This window comes from Equus quagga, chromosome 8, assembly GCF_021613505.1.
Source record: "Equus quagga isolate Etosha38 chromosome 8, UCLA_HA_Equagga_1.0, whole genome shotgun sequence".
Classification (NCBI taxonomy): Eukaryota; Metazoa; Chordata; class Mammalia; order Perissodactyla; family Equidae; genus Equus; species Equus quagga.
The window spans coordinates 27836851-27855219 of record NC_060274.1 but is presented as its reverse complement, the minus strand read 5'-3'; the positions used below and the strand labels follow the sequence as shown (position 1 = coordinate 27855219).

Sequence of the window (18369 nt, the reverse complement as noted above, 5' to 3'; positions counted from 1 at the left end):
CTACATCGTGTTCACCACCCAAAGTCCAATTGCCATCTGTCACTGTCCACATGTGCCTTTTTACCCCTTTTACCCTCTCCCCTCCCTGCTTCCCCTCTGGTAACCACCAATCTGTTCTCTGTATCTATGACCTTGTTTTATTTAAAGATTCCACATATAATTGAGATCAAATGGTATTTGTCTTTCTCTGTCTGACTTATTTCACTTAGCGTAATGCCCTCAAGTTCCCTCCACATTGTCTCAAATGGCAAGATTTCCTTCTTTTTTATAGCTGAATAATATTCCATTGTATATACGTATACACCAGATTTTCTTTATCCATTCACCTGTCAATGGACACTCAGGTTGTTTCTCTATCTCTGCTATTGTAAACAGCACTGCAATGAACATGGGAGTGCATATATCTTTTTTTTTATTTTTGAGGAAGCTTAGGCCTGAGCTAACATCTGCTACCAATCCTTTTCTTTTTGCTGAGGAAGACTGGCCCTGAGCTAACATCCATGCCCATCTTCCTCCATCTTATATGTGGGATGCCTGCCACAGCATGGCTTGCCAAGTTGTGCCAAGCCCACACTGGTATCTGAACTGGCAAACCCTGGGCCGCTGAATCGGAATGTGTGAACTTAACTGCTGCACCACCGGGCCAGCCCTGCATATATCTTTTCAAGTCAGTATTTTCATTTTCTTTGAATAAATACCCAGAAGTGGAATTGCTGGATCATATGGGAGTTCTATTTTCAATTTTTTGATGAACCTCCAGACTGTTTTCCATAGTGGTTGGACCAATTTACATTCCCACCAAGAGTGCACAAGGGTCCCCTTTTCTCCACATGCCTGCCAAAACTTGTTATTTTTTGTCTTTTTGATAACAGTCATTCTGACAGGTGCAAGGTGATATCTCATCGTGGTTTTGATTTGCATTTCCCTGATAATTAGTGATGTTTAACACTTTTTCATGTGCCTGTTGGCCACCTGTATGTCTTTTTTGGAAAAATGTTTATTCATATCTTCTGCCCATTTTTTATTTTTTAAAAATTTAATTAATTAGTTAATTTTTTGAGGAAGATTAGCCCTGAGCTAACATCTGATGCCAATCCTCCTCTTTTTGCTGAGGAAGACTGGCTCTGAGCTAACATCTGTCCCCACTTTCCTCTACTTTATACGTGGGATGTCTGCCACAGCATGACTTGCCAAGTGGTGCCATGTCCGCACCCAGGATCTGAACTAGCAAACCCCAGGTCGCCGAAGCGGAACATGCGAACTTAACCACTGCACCACTGGGCTAGTCCCCTTTTGCCCATTTTTTAATTGGATTGTTTGGTTTTTTGCTATTGAGTTGTATGAGTTCTTTACATATTTTGGATGTTCATCCCTTATCAGATATGGGATTTGCAAATATTTTCTCCCATTCAGTAGGTTGTATATGGCCATTCTTGTTCTATATGGGCTTTAATATGCTACAAACAGTAAAAAGAATAAAGTTCAAACTTTTCTAATCAGGTTCAAGACAGTCTGTAATCTTCACCTTCTTTAATTCTCTTGACTTACCACCCACTACCCTAAAACATAGAAACTCCACTTCTGTTCTTCTCGGGTTCATTACCAGCACTGAGGATTTACTCAAAAGGTCATCTCAATCATACCTGATTTCCAAAGCTGACTTAAAAGGCTTGCCTGTTCTCTGAAAGTTTTCCTGCCTGGCAGCTACGGCTCATAATAATCTGACTTTTACAGTGCTGACTCTTTTGAACAACAACAAAATGTCCTTTAAACATCTATTCTGTGATGGATATAATAGACAGTAATAGGCAGATAAATTGATATGAGATAAATAGATAAAATAAAAGTTAAAGATATTTGAAGACAGACCCAAACTGCATTAAAAATCTATGTTCCATCATTTATCACCTACATATGACCTTGAACTAAGCTTCAATTTTCAATCTGTAACATGTATATAATGCTCACATGCACAAGTGTTGTGTATGTCCTATTCTCTCACTGATGTCATATATATACACACATAGAGATACATACACAAACACACATATACACATACGCACATCATGTCTTATATAGATATAAATAAACGTGTGTATGTGTATATGTGTATATCTATATGTGTAGACAAATACATACACATCTTATAAACAAGAGAAAAACTGTCTAAGTTTCCACTCCAGCTCTGCCAATTATAAGCTAAATAATCTTTGGCTACTTAACTTGCCGAGCCTCATTTCCCTCCTCTCTAATAAAGAAGAGAACGCTCGTGGGTGAATAGGCATGTGCTGGATGTAACTCTAGGCTTCCTTGGGACACAGGCAGGGATGGACCATCACAACGGTCCCAACCACCTTAGGTTCTATTCACTACCAGATTTCCACTGCAGAAGCCATGGATCCATTGTCCCCAGTCTAAGCAGTTTGCTCAGAGATTCTGGAGGCTTCAGATTTACTCTAGAGTCAAAAGCATGTGCCGCTAACTAGTAAATTGTGACTTAGTTTACCATCATGGGACAATCCAAGAAAACCTTCAGTCCTTCAGGGATTGCCATGATATTTTGTTTTCTTTCTTTCCTTATAATTCCTGCTTTCTTTTCTTCTTATTCTTCTCTCAATTCATAAGAAATCTGGAGTATGAATATACAAGAGCGGGTGTGAGCAGAATTCCCAAAAATGGATTCATATTGCTCAATTAAGTTAAGCCCTTGTGGGTCTATATCTTCATCAAGTCCAACAATCTAGTCATTATTATGAAGCAAAGATGAACTAACTCAGATTTTCTAATAATTAATCATTTCCTACAGTCTTGAGTCTGGCTATGGCCTTAACTGTGATGCAGTGTAGTTATTTGACCTTAGTTAGTCATATATATTCTGTTTATTCATCTGGAAAATGAAAAAAATTATCTATGTTTACCTAGATCTGAACTTGTGGTCAGGATACATCCCTAGAGAATACGACCTGTGTTTTAATCATTTCATATTTCTAGCACCCAGCTGGTCATATGCACACAGTAGCTCTCAATGTTACAATATATTAAAGTTTATAAATTTTTAATCTCTTTAAATTTAACAGGTTATTAGGCATATTGGTGACACTTTGAATTAACAATTACACTTTTTTACAACCATTGAATTTGGAAGATAACTTTTCAGGAATATAACAATATTCAGAAGGAAACCAAGACCCAACCTCCAGAATAACTGCAATTAAATTTTTATATGTTAGGTCAACATATTGGCTTAAATGCAAGTTTTCAAATTGCACACAGTCTTGTTTATCTTATAAGTGCATTTTAAATGTATTTCACTCTACCGAAAGATCATGACATGACTCCTTAATGAACTTTGTGGTAACGAAATGATGTTGGAACCTACAAAAAGCTGCTGATGTTGACCTCTGATCACAGATGTTGTGTCACTCCATGCTGAAAGCATCTTACTTCTTTCAAACTATAATTAATTTTCTGTAGTGCATCAAATAATATATTCAACTCCTCACTTTTAATTAAGATTCCTCTTCTTGTTCTGAGTTTAAATTATGTTCTGAAAGCAATTTTTGTCAACTGCTTTTCATGTGAGAAATATAATTATGAACTAAATTTTGTTAGTGTCACATTCGTACTTTTTAATAACAAAGTTGTGAATAAAAAACGAACAAAGACTCTTACACATGCTTAAAATGTCTCATTCTATAAGTAGAGTAGAACAATTACAGAAAACACTGACAATGCATAAGTATCCTGGTTTTCTAAGGAACAAATATATTTCCCTGGTAGCTTTTATAAAACCAGTTAGCATACTGTAAATCAATTGTCAGGAGCTTGAGTACAACAGAAAAGCAAAAACTTTACTTAAAAAATGAACTGTTAATCTTTCAATAATTTCTGATGACAATTATTTATATTGTTAGTATTTGACTATAGATTAATCAAAAAAGAAATTTAAAATTTAGAGCAGTCTTTTAAAAAATAATAAATTTAAGACACTGATACTGTATGCCTATTGGGTTATCATGGAAGAGAAACATGCTTAAAAGTGCCATTTTCTTTCATACCAAAGGGTCTTGGAGATGTGATGTTTTCTGCAGGAGGGTGCCAGTGTCCATTCCCCAGCTTCTTAAGTGTCAGGTGGCAGCTGTGGCGACTGCGGCCACAGTGGCAATTTCTCAGGTCTGGCTTTGTGAATTACAGCTGCAGACCTCAGAGGCAGCCCTTACCCTGGGAGGGCCATTCTGCAATGTCTAGGAGTTATTCCTGAGGATCTATTCTGCAACCCTCTTCTCTAATTCTCCAACAGTTTTCTAAACAACTAATTCCCTAAATCTCTTCTACCTTAAAATATCTTGCATGGTTTTATGTCCTGGGCTGAACCCTGAATGACACATTACTGATTGGTTTGCTTTACAGAATAGAAAACCAACAAAAAATTTCTTCGGCTCTGAAAGCAATGAAAAGGGAATGAAAGCTTGGCAGAAGTTAAGTTTGGCTGCCCTCTCACTGGCTCCTCAAGGGTTTAAGCTGCTCAGTAGACAACAGATATCACCGTGCATATTTAACCTGGATCCCTTGAGCCAGCATTGGGACATTTACCCAGAAGCCATGCAGCATCTGTGAGCTGGAAAGGCTCATGTGGACATCTCAATTCCACATGTTCCCGGTGAAGGGATCAAACAAGTTGTGCCAACTTGTGTCCCTGTGGGACTATGCTCAGAGAGTTAGAGAATTAGGGATCTGAGAAGCTGTCCCTGTATGGGACCATAAGTGACAGCTGAGTCAGTGGAGCATCAGTGATGCTGAGAAGGGAAAGTGGTGCTTTTCTCCAGCAGAAGAGCCATTTTTCTCACTAAAATGGTTATGAGCTCTGAAGTCAGCCCTGTGGTCTCTGTTTTGGTTACCTCCAGATAAGAACAAGAGGAGGGCATTGAATGATACATATTGTTGAGTAATATCGATCAGCTACCAACCTTGGTCTTTCTCAAGGCTATGGAAGAATGATATCAATGGGGCTCCTACACAGCAGCTGTGGGAATAAGTGTGTGATTTAGAGGTCTTATATAATTCACTATACACTTTCATAATTTTCTTCTGCTTTTACGGAAACATTAGATACAAAATGTAGATACATATCCAAGTAGTCTTCTATGTTGTGGAGCCTCCCAAAATCTGTTCCGAACGGTAGGGGAATTCAGAGCTCTAGTGACTGAGGAAGTAACATGATACATCCCTTAAACGGGTCTTGGCATTAGACAGATGTCGACTTCAGTTTCTCCTCATCGACTTACTAGCTGTGGTTTGGGCAAGGGTTCTTAACCTCTCCAAGCCGAGTTTCCTGGTCTGAAAGATGGAAACCATAACACATTTCTCAGAAGATTGCAAAATGCAATGACATGATTATAGTCCTTGCATGTATATATTTGGCAAATGTTAATTCACCCCATTTTCCCTACTCTAACCTTGTCACCCTCACACTGGTTTGCAAAAGAAATGCTTCTATAAAACACCAAGGTGAAAAATTGGCAACTTTTATGAATACTGTCTGTAGAGTTTTACACAGTCAGAATTTTAGATTTAGAACAGAAATCAGAGTCTAAAATGCAGGTAGAAAGTTTAGTAGAGCTGAAATTAAATAAATTTTTACAAAGTTCAAAAATTAAAAAATGCTTTTAGATAATGTAGTTTCCTTTGCATATTTTATCTCTTTTCCTATAATAAGGTAACAGTTTTAATTACTGGAATAATATATTTAACAATTAAACTTTTCCCTCCTTAGAGATTGTATATTTTAATATTTCTGGCAATAATGTGCTAAAGAAAAGACAATTTTGTATTTGATTGATTAATGGCCAACCAGAGGCTCATGTCAAGATGAAAAGAATTGATTTAAAGCTAGCCAATCAATAGACCTTAACTTGAAAACTTCCCTGATAATTAATCATACATTTTTTTAATTGTGGGAATTTCTGTCCATTTCTGCTTGGCAAAAAAAGTCTTTTCTCTTGATGGAACTCTATTCATTCTCATCAGAAACCCTCTTAGCCTGTAGGACTCCATTCACGCTCACTAGATAGTCTGTCAGCCTGCAGAGTTCTTCACTTTTCCTCTCCTTATTCCCCAGGAGCATCTCTGAACTTCTTTAGAAGCACCCTCATGGCACTTCTGACCCCCAGAGCATCTGTTAGACAGATCCTCTCCTGTAGAGTAGGGGCTGGGAGCCAGGTGCCCTGGGATAGAATAGAATCCATGTTCCTCCCCTGACTTACTGGGTGGTATCAGGCCCATTACTCAGTCTCAGCACCTCAAATTTCTCCATATATCTTCAAAGGTGAAAATAACATTTACCTTACAGGGATGCTGTGAAGATTCAATGAGATAATGTCTGAAAAACACTTCTTTCACATAGGAAGCACTCAGTAAATGGTGGCTGCTACTTAAAGAATTGTTCTGTTTGATGTTCATGAAGTCCCATACCTATGACTTGCCCTTCCTGGGGACCCACCAACCATTCCCCCATCGGGAATGCTAAGATGAGTTGGAATCAAGACATGAAATCTCAGATTTCTACAAATATTTGAGTCCTATTAATCTGCAGTTTTTCATCAGTGTCAAGTAATTAAAAAGAGGAAAAAGGAATCAGAATTCCTACCCAAAATGGGAGAGGTCAGATATATATAGCTTGGTGTTAGCTCCCCAATTCAGTCTTTTCCCTGGAAGACAAGTTAAGGAATTATCATTCATGCATACAAGTGGGTTATACTGAGCAGTAGATGAGACTCTGTCTTCATTCCAACAGAGCTTGTGCAGATATCTGCTGATTTTGTGTGCCTAAAAAGCAACACTCCTGTAAGCTAGCCTTTAAGTAGGAAAGGTAACAGAGCTTGGGACAGAAACTGAGAAACTCACTGGGAATTGATCCACTTCTAAACTTCTGACCTGCCTAAGAAAGGCGGGATCTAGGCGTCTATTTTTAATTGAATTGATTGCCAATTCTATATCAGTCTCACCTTTTAATTACCCTGTGTGTGAAACCCTATGACTCTGCTAAACTTTTCTACTGTGTTGTAAAGATTGCACTGAGCACTGATTTAGCCTCCCATCCTCCCATTAGTTAGGTCTGTTTGGGCATCCACCCAGGGCCATTCACTTGCATAAGTGACATTTATTGAAGTTCAATATTAGAAGACACTATATTTCATGTTAAACATCTTATCATAAAGATTACAATCACATTTTCATAACAGTACACCTCATGCTTCAGAAACCTTTATGTCACATTTCAACTCATTACACATTCCAAAAGAGGAGAGCAATTTTAAAAGCTTTGTATTTCTCATTATGTTTATTTTCCCATCCACTTACTAAGGATGGACCATATTTCAGAGTTTCATGAATAGTGGAGGCAGATTTCAAGGAGCATCAGAGTTACGATGGCATCCTTAACTTGACATTCATAGAAAAATCTGAAAGTACAGGGATGGCTGGTTTTATCCAGAACTGCACTTAATTTAAACCCAGTTCTTTATTTTTACCTGAAGTGTCTGCTCTCTTTGATATATCTTCAGTTTCCATAAGCTGTTTACACCTGCTCAATATCAAGGGCATTCCATACTCAGAATAATTTAAGCCAATTTGATGAACTGATTTGAATGATGATAAAATAAAGAAAAGCAAGCCACTGGAATCAGAAAACGACAACATTTCAGAGCAGAAGGAACCGTTAGAGTACGTTTTATTCTCTCTCCTCCCTCCCCTTAGTCCCAAAGGTAAGGCCTTTGACCAAGATCTCATCGGTAATTAGTGTCAGAGCCCAGACCAGAATCAGTGGCTCTCATTTCTTAGATGAGTGCTCTTTCCATGTTGCCAAATAGGTAAAGCCAAGGGTTACTGCTGTTCACCAGGCTGTAGCAATGCTCAATTGCAACGTCTAAATAACTCTTGACTAGTGTACTAGACATTAGAATATCAGTAATCATGATTATTAATCCTTTTCGTTGTTCTTTTAGACAAGTGCATTTGAATCAGAAATTGACTACTCTGTTGCAAATCTAAAGCATTAAAGTCCCCTGGTGACACTAGTGTCCACTGTCAAAAGCCTACATAACGGTCAGCAGACTTTGGAAACTTGGGTAGGTCTGAATCTGACAGAGTCCGAATTCTTCCTGTTGAAAAAGCACAGTGGTGGACAATGAGGTGTGTTGACCTTCTTATATCCAACTGGGCTAAGATTTGAATCCCACATGGAGCAGATTCTGGGCTCCTTGAAGGGGGAGTTTACCATTGAAAGTGACGACTGGCTTTTCCGCAGGTGGAAAGATGGCTTCAGGCACTCATCTGTAATTCTTTCTTGGGCCAGCTACTGGAACCACTGAAACCCAAGAGTGAAATACCATCTGCCTACTCTACCCGTGGCCTACAGTCTCAGGTTTCCTATGGAGAGCCTCCTTCTTATGAATAGGAAAGGAAGAAATATAAACCAAAAGAGGAAAGATTGGGTCACAGGAACGGAAAAAGCCCATCAAGTCAGGGTGAGCGGAAATTGATGTGGTTGGGAAGATCAGTAAGGTTGTTCACTGTTGGTGTTTATTGCTTGTCTTTTGAGCCACATCTGTTCCTTTATTCTAAAACTAGTGCCCTGTGGTGTCAAATGGATAAATCAATACAATCACTTCTAATGCTCCTTGACTTTCCGTTTCAAGCAACATTTTGAAGCCATTTCTCTCCTATGGAGTTCTCTGTCAACCAAACCAATGAATGCTATTATCTGACCAGGAAAGATGCATTCATTTTGTTCACTGAAAAAAAGAAAAAAAATCTATTGTATTTCACATATATGACATGACACTGGGTCTTACCATTCTCAATGAGAAAGGGGAGAGGGTAAACAAATATAGCTTTCTATAAAGTAACGTGTTTGCAATAAATATACCAGGCAGGCAGACTTCTGAATGAGTAAATGAGTAGAATCCTTTCAAGTACTTATTGCTCAGAAGCTGTTGAAATTCTTCTTCTGGCCTAGCTTTTGAGGGTAATTTATAAATCTCTCAAGAAGTTTAATTTCATTTGTTTATAGACTTCCTTCTCTTTTGTCCCACAATGCTAATAACCATACTTATTCTCTAATAAACCTTATTCTCAACACTTAGCACCAAATATAATTAGGTTATCTTAAAAACTCAAATTCATTTTCAAAGAACAAAAATCTGGCAACTTGATCCTAAACTAATTGTGAAAGAATATGATTCACACTCTAAAAGCAACTTCAAAAAAGAGCTCCTAAATTGATGATCCTTATTTGAAGCAGTGAGGTTAAGGTTGAAACAGGCATGTAATATACAGCTGTTGCAATATGTTGGTTTAAAATTCAGTTGGATCCAGCACCTCTAGTCCTGTGGCCACATACCTTCCTATAGTGCAACCCACCATCCCAGCACACAGCCTATGTTGCCTAAACATGTTCTGAGTATTAAGCATGTTCTTGATCACCTTCAACTCAGAGAATCTCATTCTATAGGAAGAAGATAATTTATTTCTTTTGGTGATATAACCTACAGGCTGATGTTACTCTCCCTTCATCCACATGCTTAGAACTGTACCATCATGACGAAAATTATGAATAATTAGAAAAATTCATTCACGTCCACAAAAACATATTGCATTATTGAATATTAACAGATATTTTTGCAAGCTTTAAAAGTACTGAGTTTTGCTCAAGAATTCAAATTACTTTTCTGCATGCAGTATACTAGAAAGCTCTGCATTTTCAGACTTTTTATTAGAGGTATGGTTGCTCGCTTCTCTTCAATAGTCCTCTCTGACACAGTCCTGTATGGAATTATAGAATTGGAAAGAAGAGGTGGTGACCCCTTGCATAGTTGCTCCTTTCGGTGCATTGTTAACTGCACTTCTTAAAAGGAGACAATTTCCATAACTTTTAAAGAGCCTGCTTCTATTTGCTTCTCCACCAAAGATAATTTAGCATAACAGAGAGTTTTATAAAACATAGGGAAAACCTTACAGTTTTATTCTTGACAATGCTTCTTTTTAACATGACTTAGCTATGCTGACTCAAAGTGCTTAAACACGTAGAAACATCACTGTGAGTTACACCTCAATCAGCTCTTCCATAAAAGTAATTTCTTGCATATCTTAAATCTATGTTTTTCATTTTATTCACTGTTTATGGAATAGTTTTAGACCTCTAGTTTTACTGATTTTTTTTTCTTTTACTTGGTATATACTGGTATTTCTTTTTGCTTTCAAATAAGTTTAAAATATTTCCCAATAAAACCATCTCACAAAATGACAAAGTATGGTCTTGGGAGAGAAGTTTAATTTTAACTACTTTCCATTTCATTTCGAAATCTTTAGAATTGGTCATCAAAATCCTTCCTCATGTCATCTAGTATACTGGGAAAAAGTATCAAAAATTTATTTCTGTGCTCATGCCTGCCCTGAAAATTAACTTGTATCTCTAGTAAATATTAAGGATAGAAAGAACCAGAACTTCACCAATAAATTGATTTTTTTCCTCACATTTAAGAAGCATAGCCAGTTTAATGATGGTTGACTAGACTCAGGAGTTCACTGTATGCAATCATGATGCTCAGCAGAATATTAAAACCAAAATAAACTCCATTTTCACTCTTTGAACATTTGAAAATTAACTTAGTATTTTTCTGGATTAATTCCACTAATTTCCCTCATATACTTTGGAATCTATATTACCCAAAGGACAACACATGCTGCTTTCACTTTGTACAGTTAACAGCCATGATGAAACAATCCTGTCTGATCTCTAAATGGATGCTCTTAACTTGGTGCTTCTGAAATGGTCTTTTGTACACCATCAAGGTAATTGAAATCCCGTTTGATGGATATTCTAACCTCTTTTCGAGTCCTTTATCTATATACATGTTTCCTGGTTAGTCTTTATCACATTCCAGTTTACAACAGTTTGGTCTCATCATTATTTACTCATTTCTCCTGAAGTCCCATTACATAAAAATTCTATATAGTCTGAAATCTAATGGTAGAAAGATTTATTTATGGTATTTTTATTTAAAAATTAACTTTCACTTTAGGATACCAGGGTCCTCTTAAGACCCTTTTTTGCCCCATGTAAACTGTACAGTTAGCAACTAAAAGACACCTATTTAGGTACAAATTTAAATCTTTAATGGATATGAATCATGTGACTGGTTTATGTTCTACAGAAAATATCGAGTCAGTTCCTAAGGATCTTTTCTCTGTGATTCAATACAAATGAATGATGAACTGGTCCCACGACAGCCTTTGTGTGTGTGTCTGTGTGTGTGTCTGTGTGTGTGTCTACACACTCATGCTCACTATGTGTCCAACAGTCCTGTCTCTGTGGCCAAGTCCGGCCTTCTACCCCTGGAGACAAAGCTTTAAAAATACACAGTTTTGAAGAATTCGGTTCTGACATAAGGTCCTGGGGAAACAAGATGAAAAAGCTAAATACAGTCAACCCTTCTTCTGGCGCAGGGAACAGAATGATGGATGTTGTATTATTTGTAGTTAAGGCCCAGTAGAGACCTGGACTGATTACCTCACCTGTTTAGCTCAGAAATCAACCAGTAGCCAGCCCAGGCTTCCTCCAGAGATGGTACAGGACCCAAGTGGTCCACAACTGGATGTGGCTCAGTGTATGTATATGAGGGGAGGATGGCTGTCGAGCCCTCACCTCAGACTATCTCTTGCTCACTAGCTACCAAGGAAATCAGCTCCAAGACTCCATTCCTTTCCTCCTAGTTGCAGTTGGAGGTGGTGGAGTAATGTGTGCGTGGTAAGCAGAATTACTCAGCTGGGTCTTGCCTTAGAAAAAAAAGTAAGCCACCCTCACACAGTTACAAGTTGACTACAATTCCATTTCTACAGAATTATCCAGGACCTGGTGCCATTACGAGATTAAACAAGAAGTATACATGTTAATGCACACATGTGCAAGAGCAGTGACTTGTTCATCAGTAACACATTATCCTTTTATGGTGTTGGGTACGTGAAAACCAGTAAGAATTTTTTAACCCAAGAGAATATGTAACAAACGTCACTCTTTACTCAAGGCCAATAGATATGCTGGATACACATGTAAGTTTCTAAGCAATGGCAGGATATTTCACACTATCAACACGTGTTTTGCTGCACATACTCTGAAAATGTCTGAATATTTCATTAAAGGATATAGTGAGTGAAGATGGTGGATTGTCCAGGCCCAATTCATCCATATAGAAGTGGTTACAGGTAATATAAATCAGAACCATCTCTATCTCAGGTGTTTTTTCACTTTTATGCCAAGTTAAGAGCATTATTAATGAACGGTATTATTGGAATTGGCTAATAGGAGTGATAGCTACAAATTCAGAGAATAATTGTTTCATCATAATATTCAGACTCATGGAGTTTCTAATCATCTCCTTTATAGGAGCTATTCAAGGATTTCTAATTGAATTTATGACCTTATTCTGAAATCATATCACGAAACTCTTTATGTTTACTCATATAAGACTAGCTATTTTACCCTTGTATTTATTTTTCCTTCATAGTATTTCTTTGGTGCTCTAAAGAGAGATGACTTATTTAAGAAGTTAATTAACTAATGCAAAATTTACTCCTATTATCTTCATATTTAATTAAGACTCCTTATTTACGTCATTGCCTCAGCAAGGACTACAAGTATTCCTGAATGTCAGCCTCTTATCTGTTTCCCTCAGCTTTTAAACATAATAAAGTACCCGGATTCTTTATTTAGTATTTCAGATCTCCTTTCTTTCATGTCACAAAAGATAAATTTACATGGCTGCACTGACAACATCACAGCTTTGAAAATGCGTCCACCCGTTACCTTATAAATAGTCCAGTCACTTACTTTAATCCATCTTCTTCTGCCCATCACTCTAATGTCAAACTTATAAGTTTAGGGACGCACTTTTCTCAACTTTTAGTTTTAAAGCAAAAGTCTAAAAGTCTGTTCACTTAAGTAACAAACACAGTGACAGAGGTAGCATTTGGAGCGACAAGATGTCAATCAGCAAGTGCTCTCATTTAGCAATATTTGATAGTGATGCCCTGCTTCGACAAACTGTCCACGCTAACAATGGCAAGAGCGCACCCCTCCAGAGACGTGTAGGTGAAAAGAGTTGGGTGCTGAATTATCCACTTTACTTAGTTCTGGTAGTTCAATCTCAGAAATTAAAATAATATTTCTTTGCTTATTTGTTTCATTTATCCTAACCATTTTTCTTTCTTTAGTATCAACCTTCCAGAGCCCATACCTTTGAGTTTATTAAAGTTCAGAACAGAACTGAAGCAAAAGGAATACAAACAACACCCAGAGATCAGAGTTTCTGGAGAGACTGGAAAGTCTCCGGGGTCATAAAACCTAGCCGGACGGATATGGATGCTGATATCTATCTAGGATCTAGGATCTGACTTGAAAAGTCCTTGAATTGTTCCAAAGTTAATAGATACTCAGGTGAGCTAAAGCAGGTGCTAAGAAGTTGATTTCTGACTTTTATCATTTTACCAATTCCTCTTTTTCAAACTAGCACCTGCTCATAATCAGGGATTGTTGTCTGTGGATTTCTATAGATTGCATATAAAAAGTCTGTAGCCAGCAGTCAACATCAACACTTTCTAAGAGTCACAGAACATTTAGCTTTCCTTTCCAATGCATAATTTTCTTTTCATTTGTGAGGCTCCTCTGTTGCCAACAGAGATGAGGTCGGGAGTTACTATGTAGGTTCCATTTACAAAGCAGCTGTTTCAGCTAATAAATTGAATTTGCATTCTCCTGTCTCCCGGTGTGAAGTGCTAACTCACTCATGATTCATTCTGAATCACCAACATCCTGGACTAGAATTCCTATTTATCAATGCTAACTCGAGACGTCAGTCAGGTTTTACAGCCTGGAAACCTGAGTCTCTCCTGGCTACGACTTCATCGTAAACCACACAACCACCACGATGAGCTTTTGCGCTTGAAACTTCCATATCTCAGATCGGTTTTCCGTTCCAAACGCCCACTATAAAGAATCAGTGAGATGGAACTTTTCTTTTAAACAGTGGATATTCAGCTAAACATTGACCTGCTCACGTAGAAGAAAAATAGCATCCCCTGTTGTACTCACATGGCACTGTGCGGAGGTAGAGGTTGTCACGAATGATTTGCTGAAGTTCATGGTCAACAGACCCCTTCTGAAATCGTAAGTTGAGGTAGTGACGAAGATCCTTATCAACGATTCCTCCTGGAATAACAAAGTTTCTTAATAAGAATGTTGGAAAATAGTTTAAGGATGTAATTTGATTTTGTTATAAATATATTCACAAACATTTAAAAGTTGCGTTATTTCACATTGCTCTTTTGACCTTCTGAAACATACACTGCCATAAGAAGAAGAAATAACATTTACTGAGATGAGAATTGTCTGCCAGGTCTGTGCTCAGTGTTCTACATGCATTCTTTAATTTATTTTTCACTTAGAAGGAATTCTACATTATGGCAAAAGATACACAATACCCTTGAACTAATATTAAATTGTCATAGTATATCTCATTGCATGGCTAAAAAGAGCTTTTTTTTTTTTTTTTTTTTTAACTCCCCATTTTCCCTTTTCCCCAGCCTGTGGCAAGTAACATTCTACCTCCTGTCTCTATGACTTTACTGCAGGGATCTCGTATAAGTGAATCATATAATATTTGCCCTACTATGACTGGCTTATTTCCCTCAGTATGTCTTCAAGGTTTGAGAAGACTTTGAAGTTATTTAAAGTTACTACGGATTTAGATAAGTAGGGTGATATAAATAGTTAAAAGAAAAAAAACTACTAACATATTAATGCTTTACTCACTTCATAAAATAAATCTAAGTAATTTCTCTGTCCTATAAAATATGGGCAGATGTTTTTAACTAGAGACAATGTTTGAAAGAATTTAGGTATTTCTTATTTTATTAAAATAATCACATTATTATTTTCATTATAGAAATAATTTTGAGTCTACTTGCCACTATAATCTAATGAAAAATAAACTGAGCCATAGGAAGAAAACCAATACTGTGGATTTCTCAAAGATTAATTTAATATTTAAAGATAATTATGTTAAATTATGAAGATTTATCTAAGTCCCTTCTTATTCTTATACTTGAAAAAATAATTCATAAATCAAAATACCTATAAAAACATAAATAAGAATTCCTGAAACTCTTATCTTTTCAAACATATTAGGGTAGCTGAACCAAGACAAAGAATTAAAGATAGAGAAAATAGGAAATCTGTAATAGTCACAAAAACCAAGCTCTCATCAAATCCTTTTGAATCTCAAAATTAAGATTCATCCATCTATTTGTGCCACCTTGACCACGTAAAATAGCGTTATGTGGGCGTGCACATATGCAACATAAACACTTTTTACACAAACAGTAGTTAATGTACTTGCAAGTTATATATTGCAACATCATTGAAGTTTTCAAAATCCATTGTTCCAGTTCTCTCCTAATCTGCTAGCACAGTCTCAGTAAGATGTTGTCAGAAATAGTATTTTCAACTGAATTGACTATCAACATTCTACTCTCCAAGCAATGTATCTCATATATTTGAGCAAATGGTCTCAAACTATTTTTTTCTACCCAATATAATATGATAGTGGAAAATAAATGACACCAAAGGAAAACATATTGCTTATTGCATGCACATAAATATGACCTCCAGAATGCCTGCACATACAATTTTCCAAATGCAAAACCATTTTCTCAAAGAAGCAGAGTAGCCAGAAATGAAAGTCACTTGAAACTACCATCACACCTACCAAGAATTACCCATTATTTACATCTCTAAATGCCCTGCATTTCCAGGTATCTTGGACTTGCTGACATCACACTGGAGTAGGTAATAATTTAGAAATACTAAAACTCTGTCTTCCTCCCTTGGTCTTTTTCGGTCAGTAGAACATGCCTCCCCTTGCTAATCTGTTCCATCTCCTGGGCGAGCATCGTGCCCATGACTGCTCTCAGCTGTCGTTTCTGCCGAGTTCTAGGTCTACAGGTCTTCCAGCAACTGTGCTCCATCTTCTGTCTCTTTTTCTTTCTGTCTTAATATGTGGGACATGCCAAGTGATGAGATGCTTTCTGGCAGCTTGAGAAAACGCTAACTATAGAACAACAGATGTAGCCTGTCCACCAAAGCGAGCTAGAATCACTCACCTACCGTGACACAGATAAGCTCAGGGTGAGTTTGTAGTTCAGGATGCCTCTTGTCCATGAAAATATATTATCAGTTTAAGCCATTTCTTCTACCACAAATATACTTTATCAGCCCTCTCAAGAGTTTATCTAGATAAGAAAACTACAACAACAAAAGTCTATCTATTCATTCAATGACTGGCTGTATCTTTTTTTCTACAGAAGCTTCTGAGAATTAACATAAAATTTCTTTCACAAATTAAAATAAGTTGTCAAGAATGATCTCATTTGCTTTGGAAGGATTCTTCTTGCCTCATAGTTCACAAATACTTTATCATCCTTCACAATTTATCACAGCATCTTTCAAGTAAGGTGATTTTATTTATTTGCTATCCTTTTCATGGAAAATTACGCCAGTTGTCTACCCAATATTCTCTCCTCTATTCTTTTTTATTAAGAACGGTGATTCAGGGGCCAGCTCCATGGCCGAGTGGTTAAGTTTGCATGCTCTGCTGCGGCAGCCCAGGGTTCGGATCCTGGGCACAGACATGGCACCGCTTGTCAGGCCACATTGAGGCGGTGTCCCACATCCCACAACTAGAAGGACCTGCAACTAAGATATACAACTATGTACCGGGAGGGAGGCGGGGAGTTTGGGAAATAAAGCAGGAAAAAAAAAAAAAAAAAGGAAGATTGGCAACAGTTGTTAGCCTAGGTGCCAATCTTTAAAAAAAAAAAAAAAGAAAAGCAAGCAAGTGTATGGGGAGCAACAGCATCCTTGAAGAGCTCAGTGCTGGCTACCCTCTGTAGAATCAGATTTACAGTAGGAACTGCTGTCAGCAAACTGAGCTCCCCAAATACAATGGAGATGATTATATTGTGGATGGCAGGGGTAAAGGGCCAGCATTTTAAATAAATAAATAAATAAATAAATAAATAAAAAGGAAAAAAAAGAACTGTCATTTAGTTTCAGGCCCAAAGATGCTCAGCCCAGGCACATGGATGACAGTGGTCTGAAATAGTCATACAATCCAGCTCCCCACTTTCTAGCTGCCCTTGAGCTTCCAACGGCTATGTTCCCGACATCGAGACCTAACACGGAGGAGGAGATTTCTTTATTCATTGCGCTAGACTTGCTCTCTGAGAGACAGGAACCACATTCTGACCATGCAGTGACGTGCACAACCAAAAGTCCAACATGCTAAGGATACTGGAGTAGAAGTTAGAAACAGCCTGGGTCCCTGATGGCTTCCCTGAGCAGCTAAAATAATATCAGTGACACACACCTTAAGATTTCTCATATGAGAAAAAGTAGATACTCATTTTCTAAAACTATTACAGTTTTCTGTTATTTGCAACTGTACATGGTCACAATTGATATATACATGTGTATAGAAATGTTTTACATACAGGTGAAAATATAATATGTATATACACACACATATATTTAAAGGCGTATTTTTCTTTTTAAGTAGAAACTTCAATTAGAGAAGAATTAAGTGACAGACAGTGAGCAATGGCTGAGCTGAAAAATAGAGTCTGGGTCTCAAGACCACCGGATTTCAGGTTTCTAAGTTAACATTTTAAAGCAAGCTAAAAAATACAGCATTCCACATAGGGAGTGTTCAATAAATTTTATCTGTTATTAAAATAAATAATCAGCTGCTTTCATTTGCCATAGTTATAATTTTTTGTTTTACTGTTATTGCTTGTCTGTAGAGTTTCTGTTTTGCCATTTGTTCATGATACCTAGATGCAGTCACTTATCGGATGCCTACATCAATCATTCTGTCAAGCACAGAAGTGTCAAGTTCACCATCACATTGCAGTCTTTAGCCATTGTACTCAATTTCAAAAAATTCAGAGGCTCTCACTGACTATTATATTTTTTAAATTATTGAATTATTTTACTTAACCATGTGAAAAATTTTTATTTCCTTTATTTTACAAAATAAAACGATAGCTTAAAAGATTAAATTATCTTCTCAAATCAGACACTTGTCAATGAGAGAGCTGGGATGTGACGCCTACAATCCTGCTTCTAAAGAACATGTCCCTAACTTTCATGATCTACAATCTGAAGACTAAACCTTTTTGCCCAAAGCAGTCAAGTCCTTTCTCAACATGACCCCAAACAAGCTTTTCAACCTGACACCAAAGTAGAACTTAAGAAGA

At 37.2% G+C, this 18369-nt stretch overlaps 1 protein-coding gene across 2 annotated transcripts in view; it reads right to left on the bottom strand.

Annotated features, from left to right (window-relative positions):
* The window catches only part of MAGI2 (membrane associated guanylate kinase, WW and PDZ domain containing 2), a 1189042-nt gene that overhangs the window by 816205 nt on the left and 354468 nt on the right, over positions 1-18369 (bottom strand). For both annotated transcript variants that reach the window (XM_046668813.1, XM_046668814.1), the window contains exon 2: positions 14147-14263. In XM_046668813.1, coding sequence (XP_046524769.1) covers positions 14147-14263 — 117 coding nt within the window. The remainder of the gene's footprint in view (positions 1-14146; positions 14264-18369) is intronic.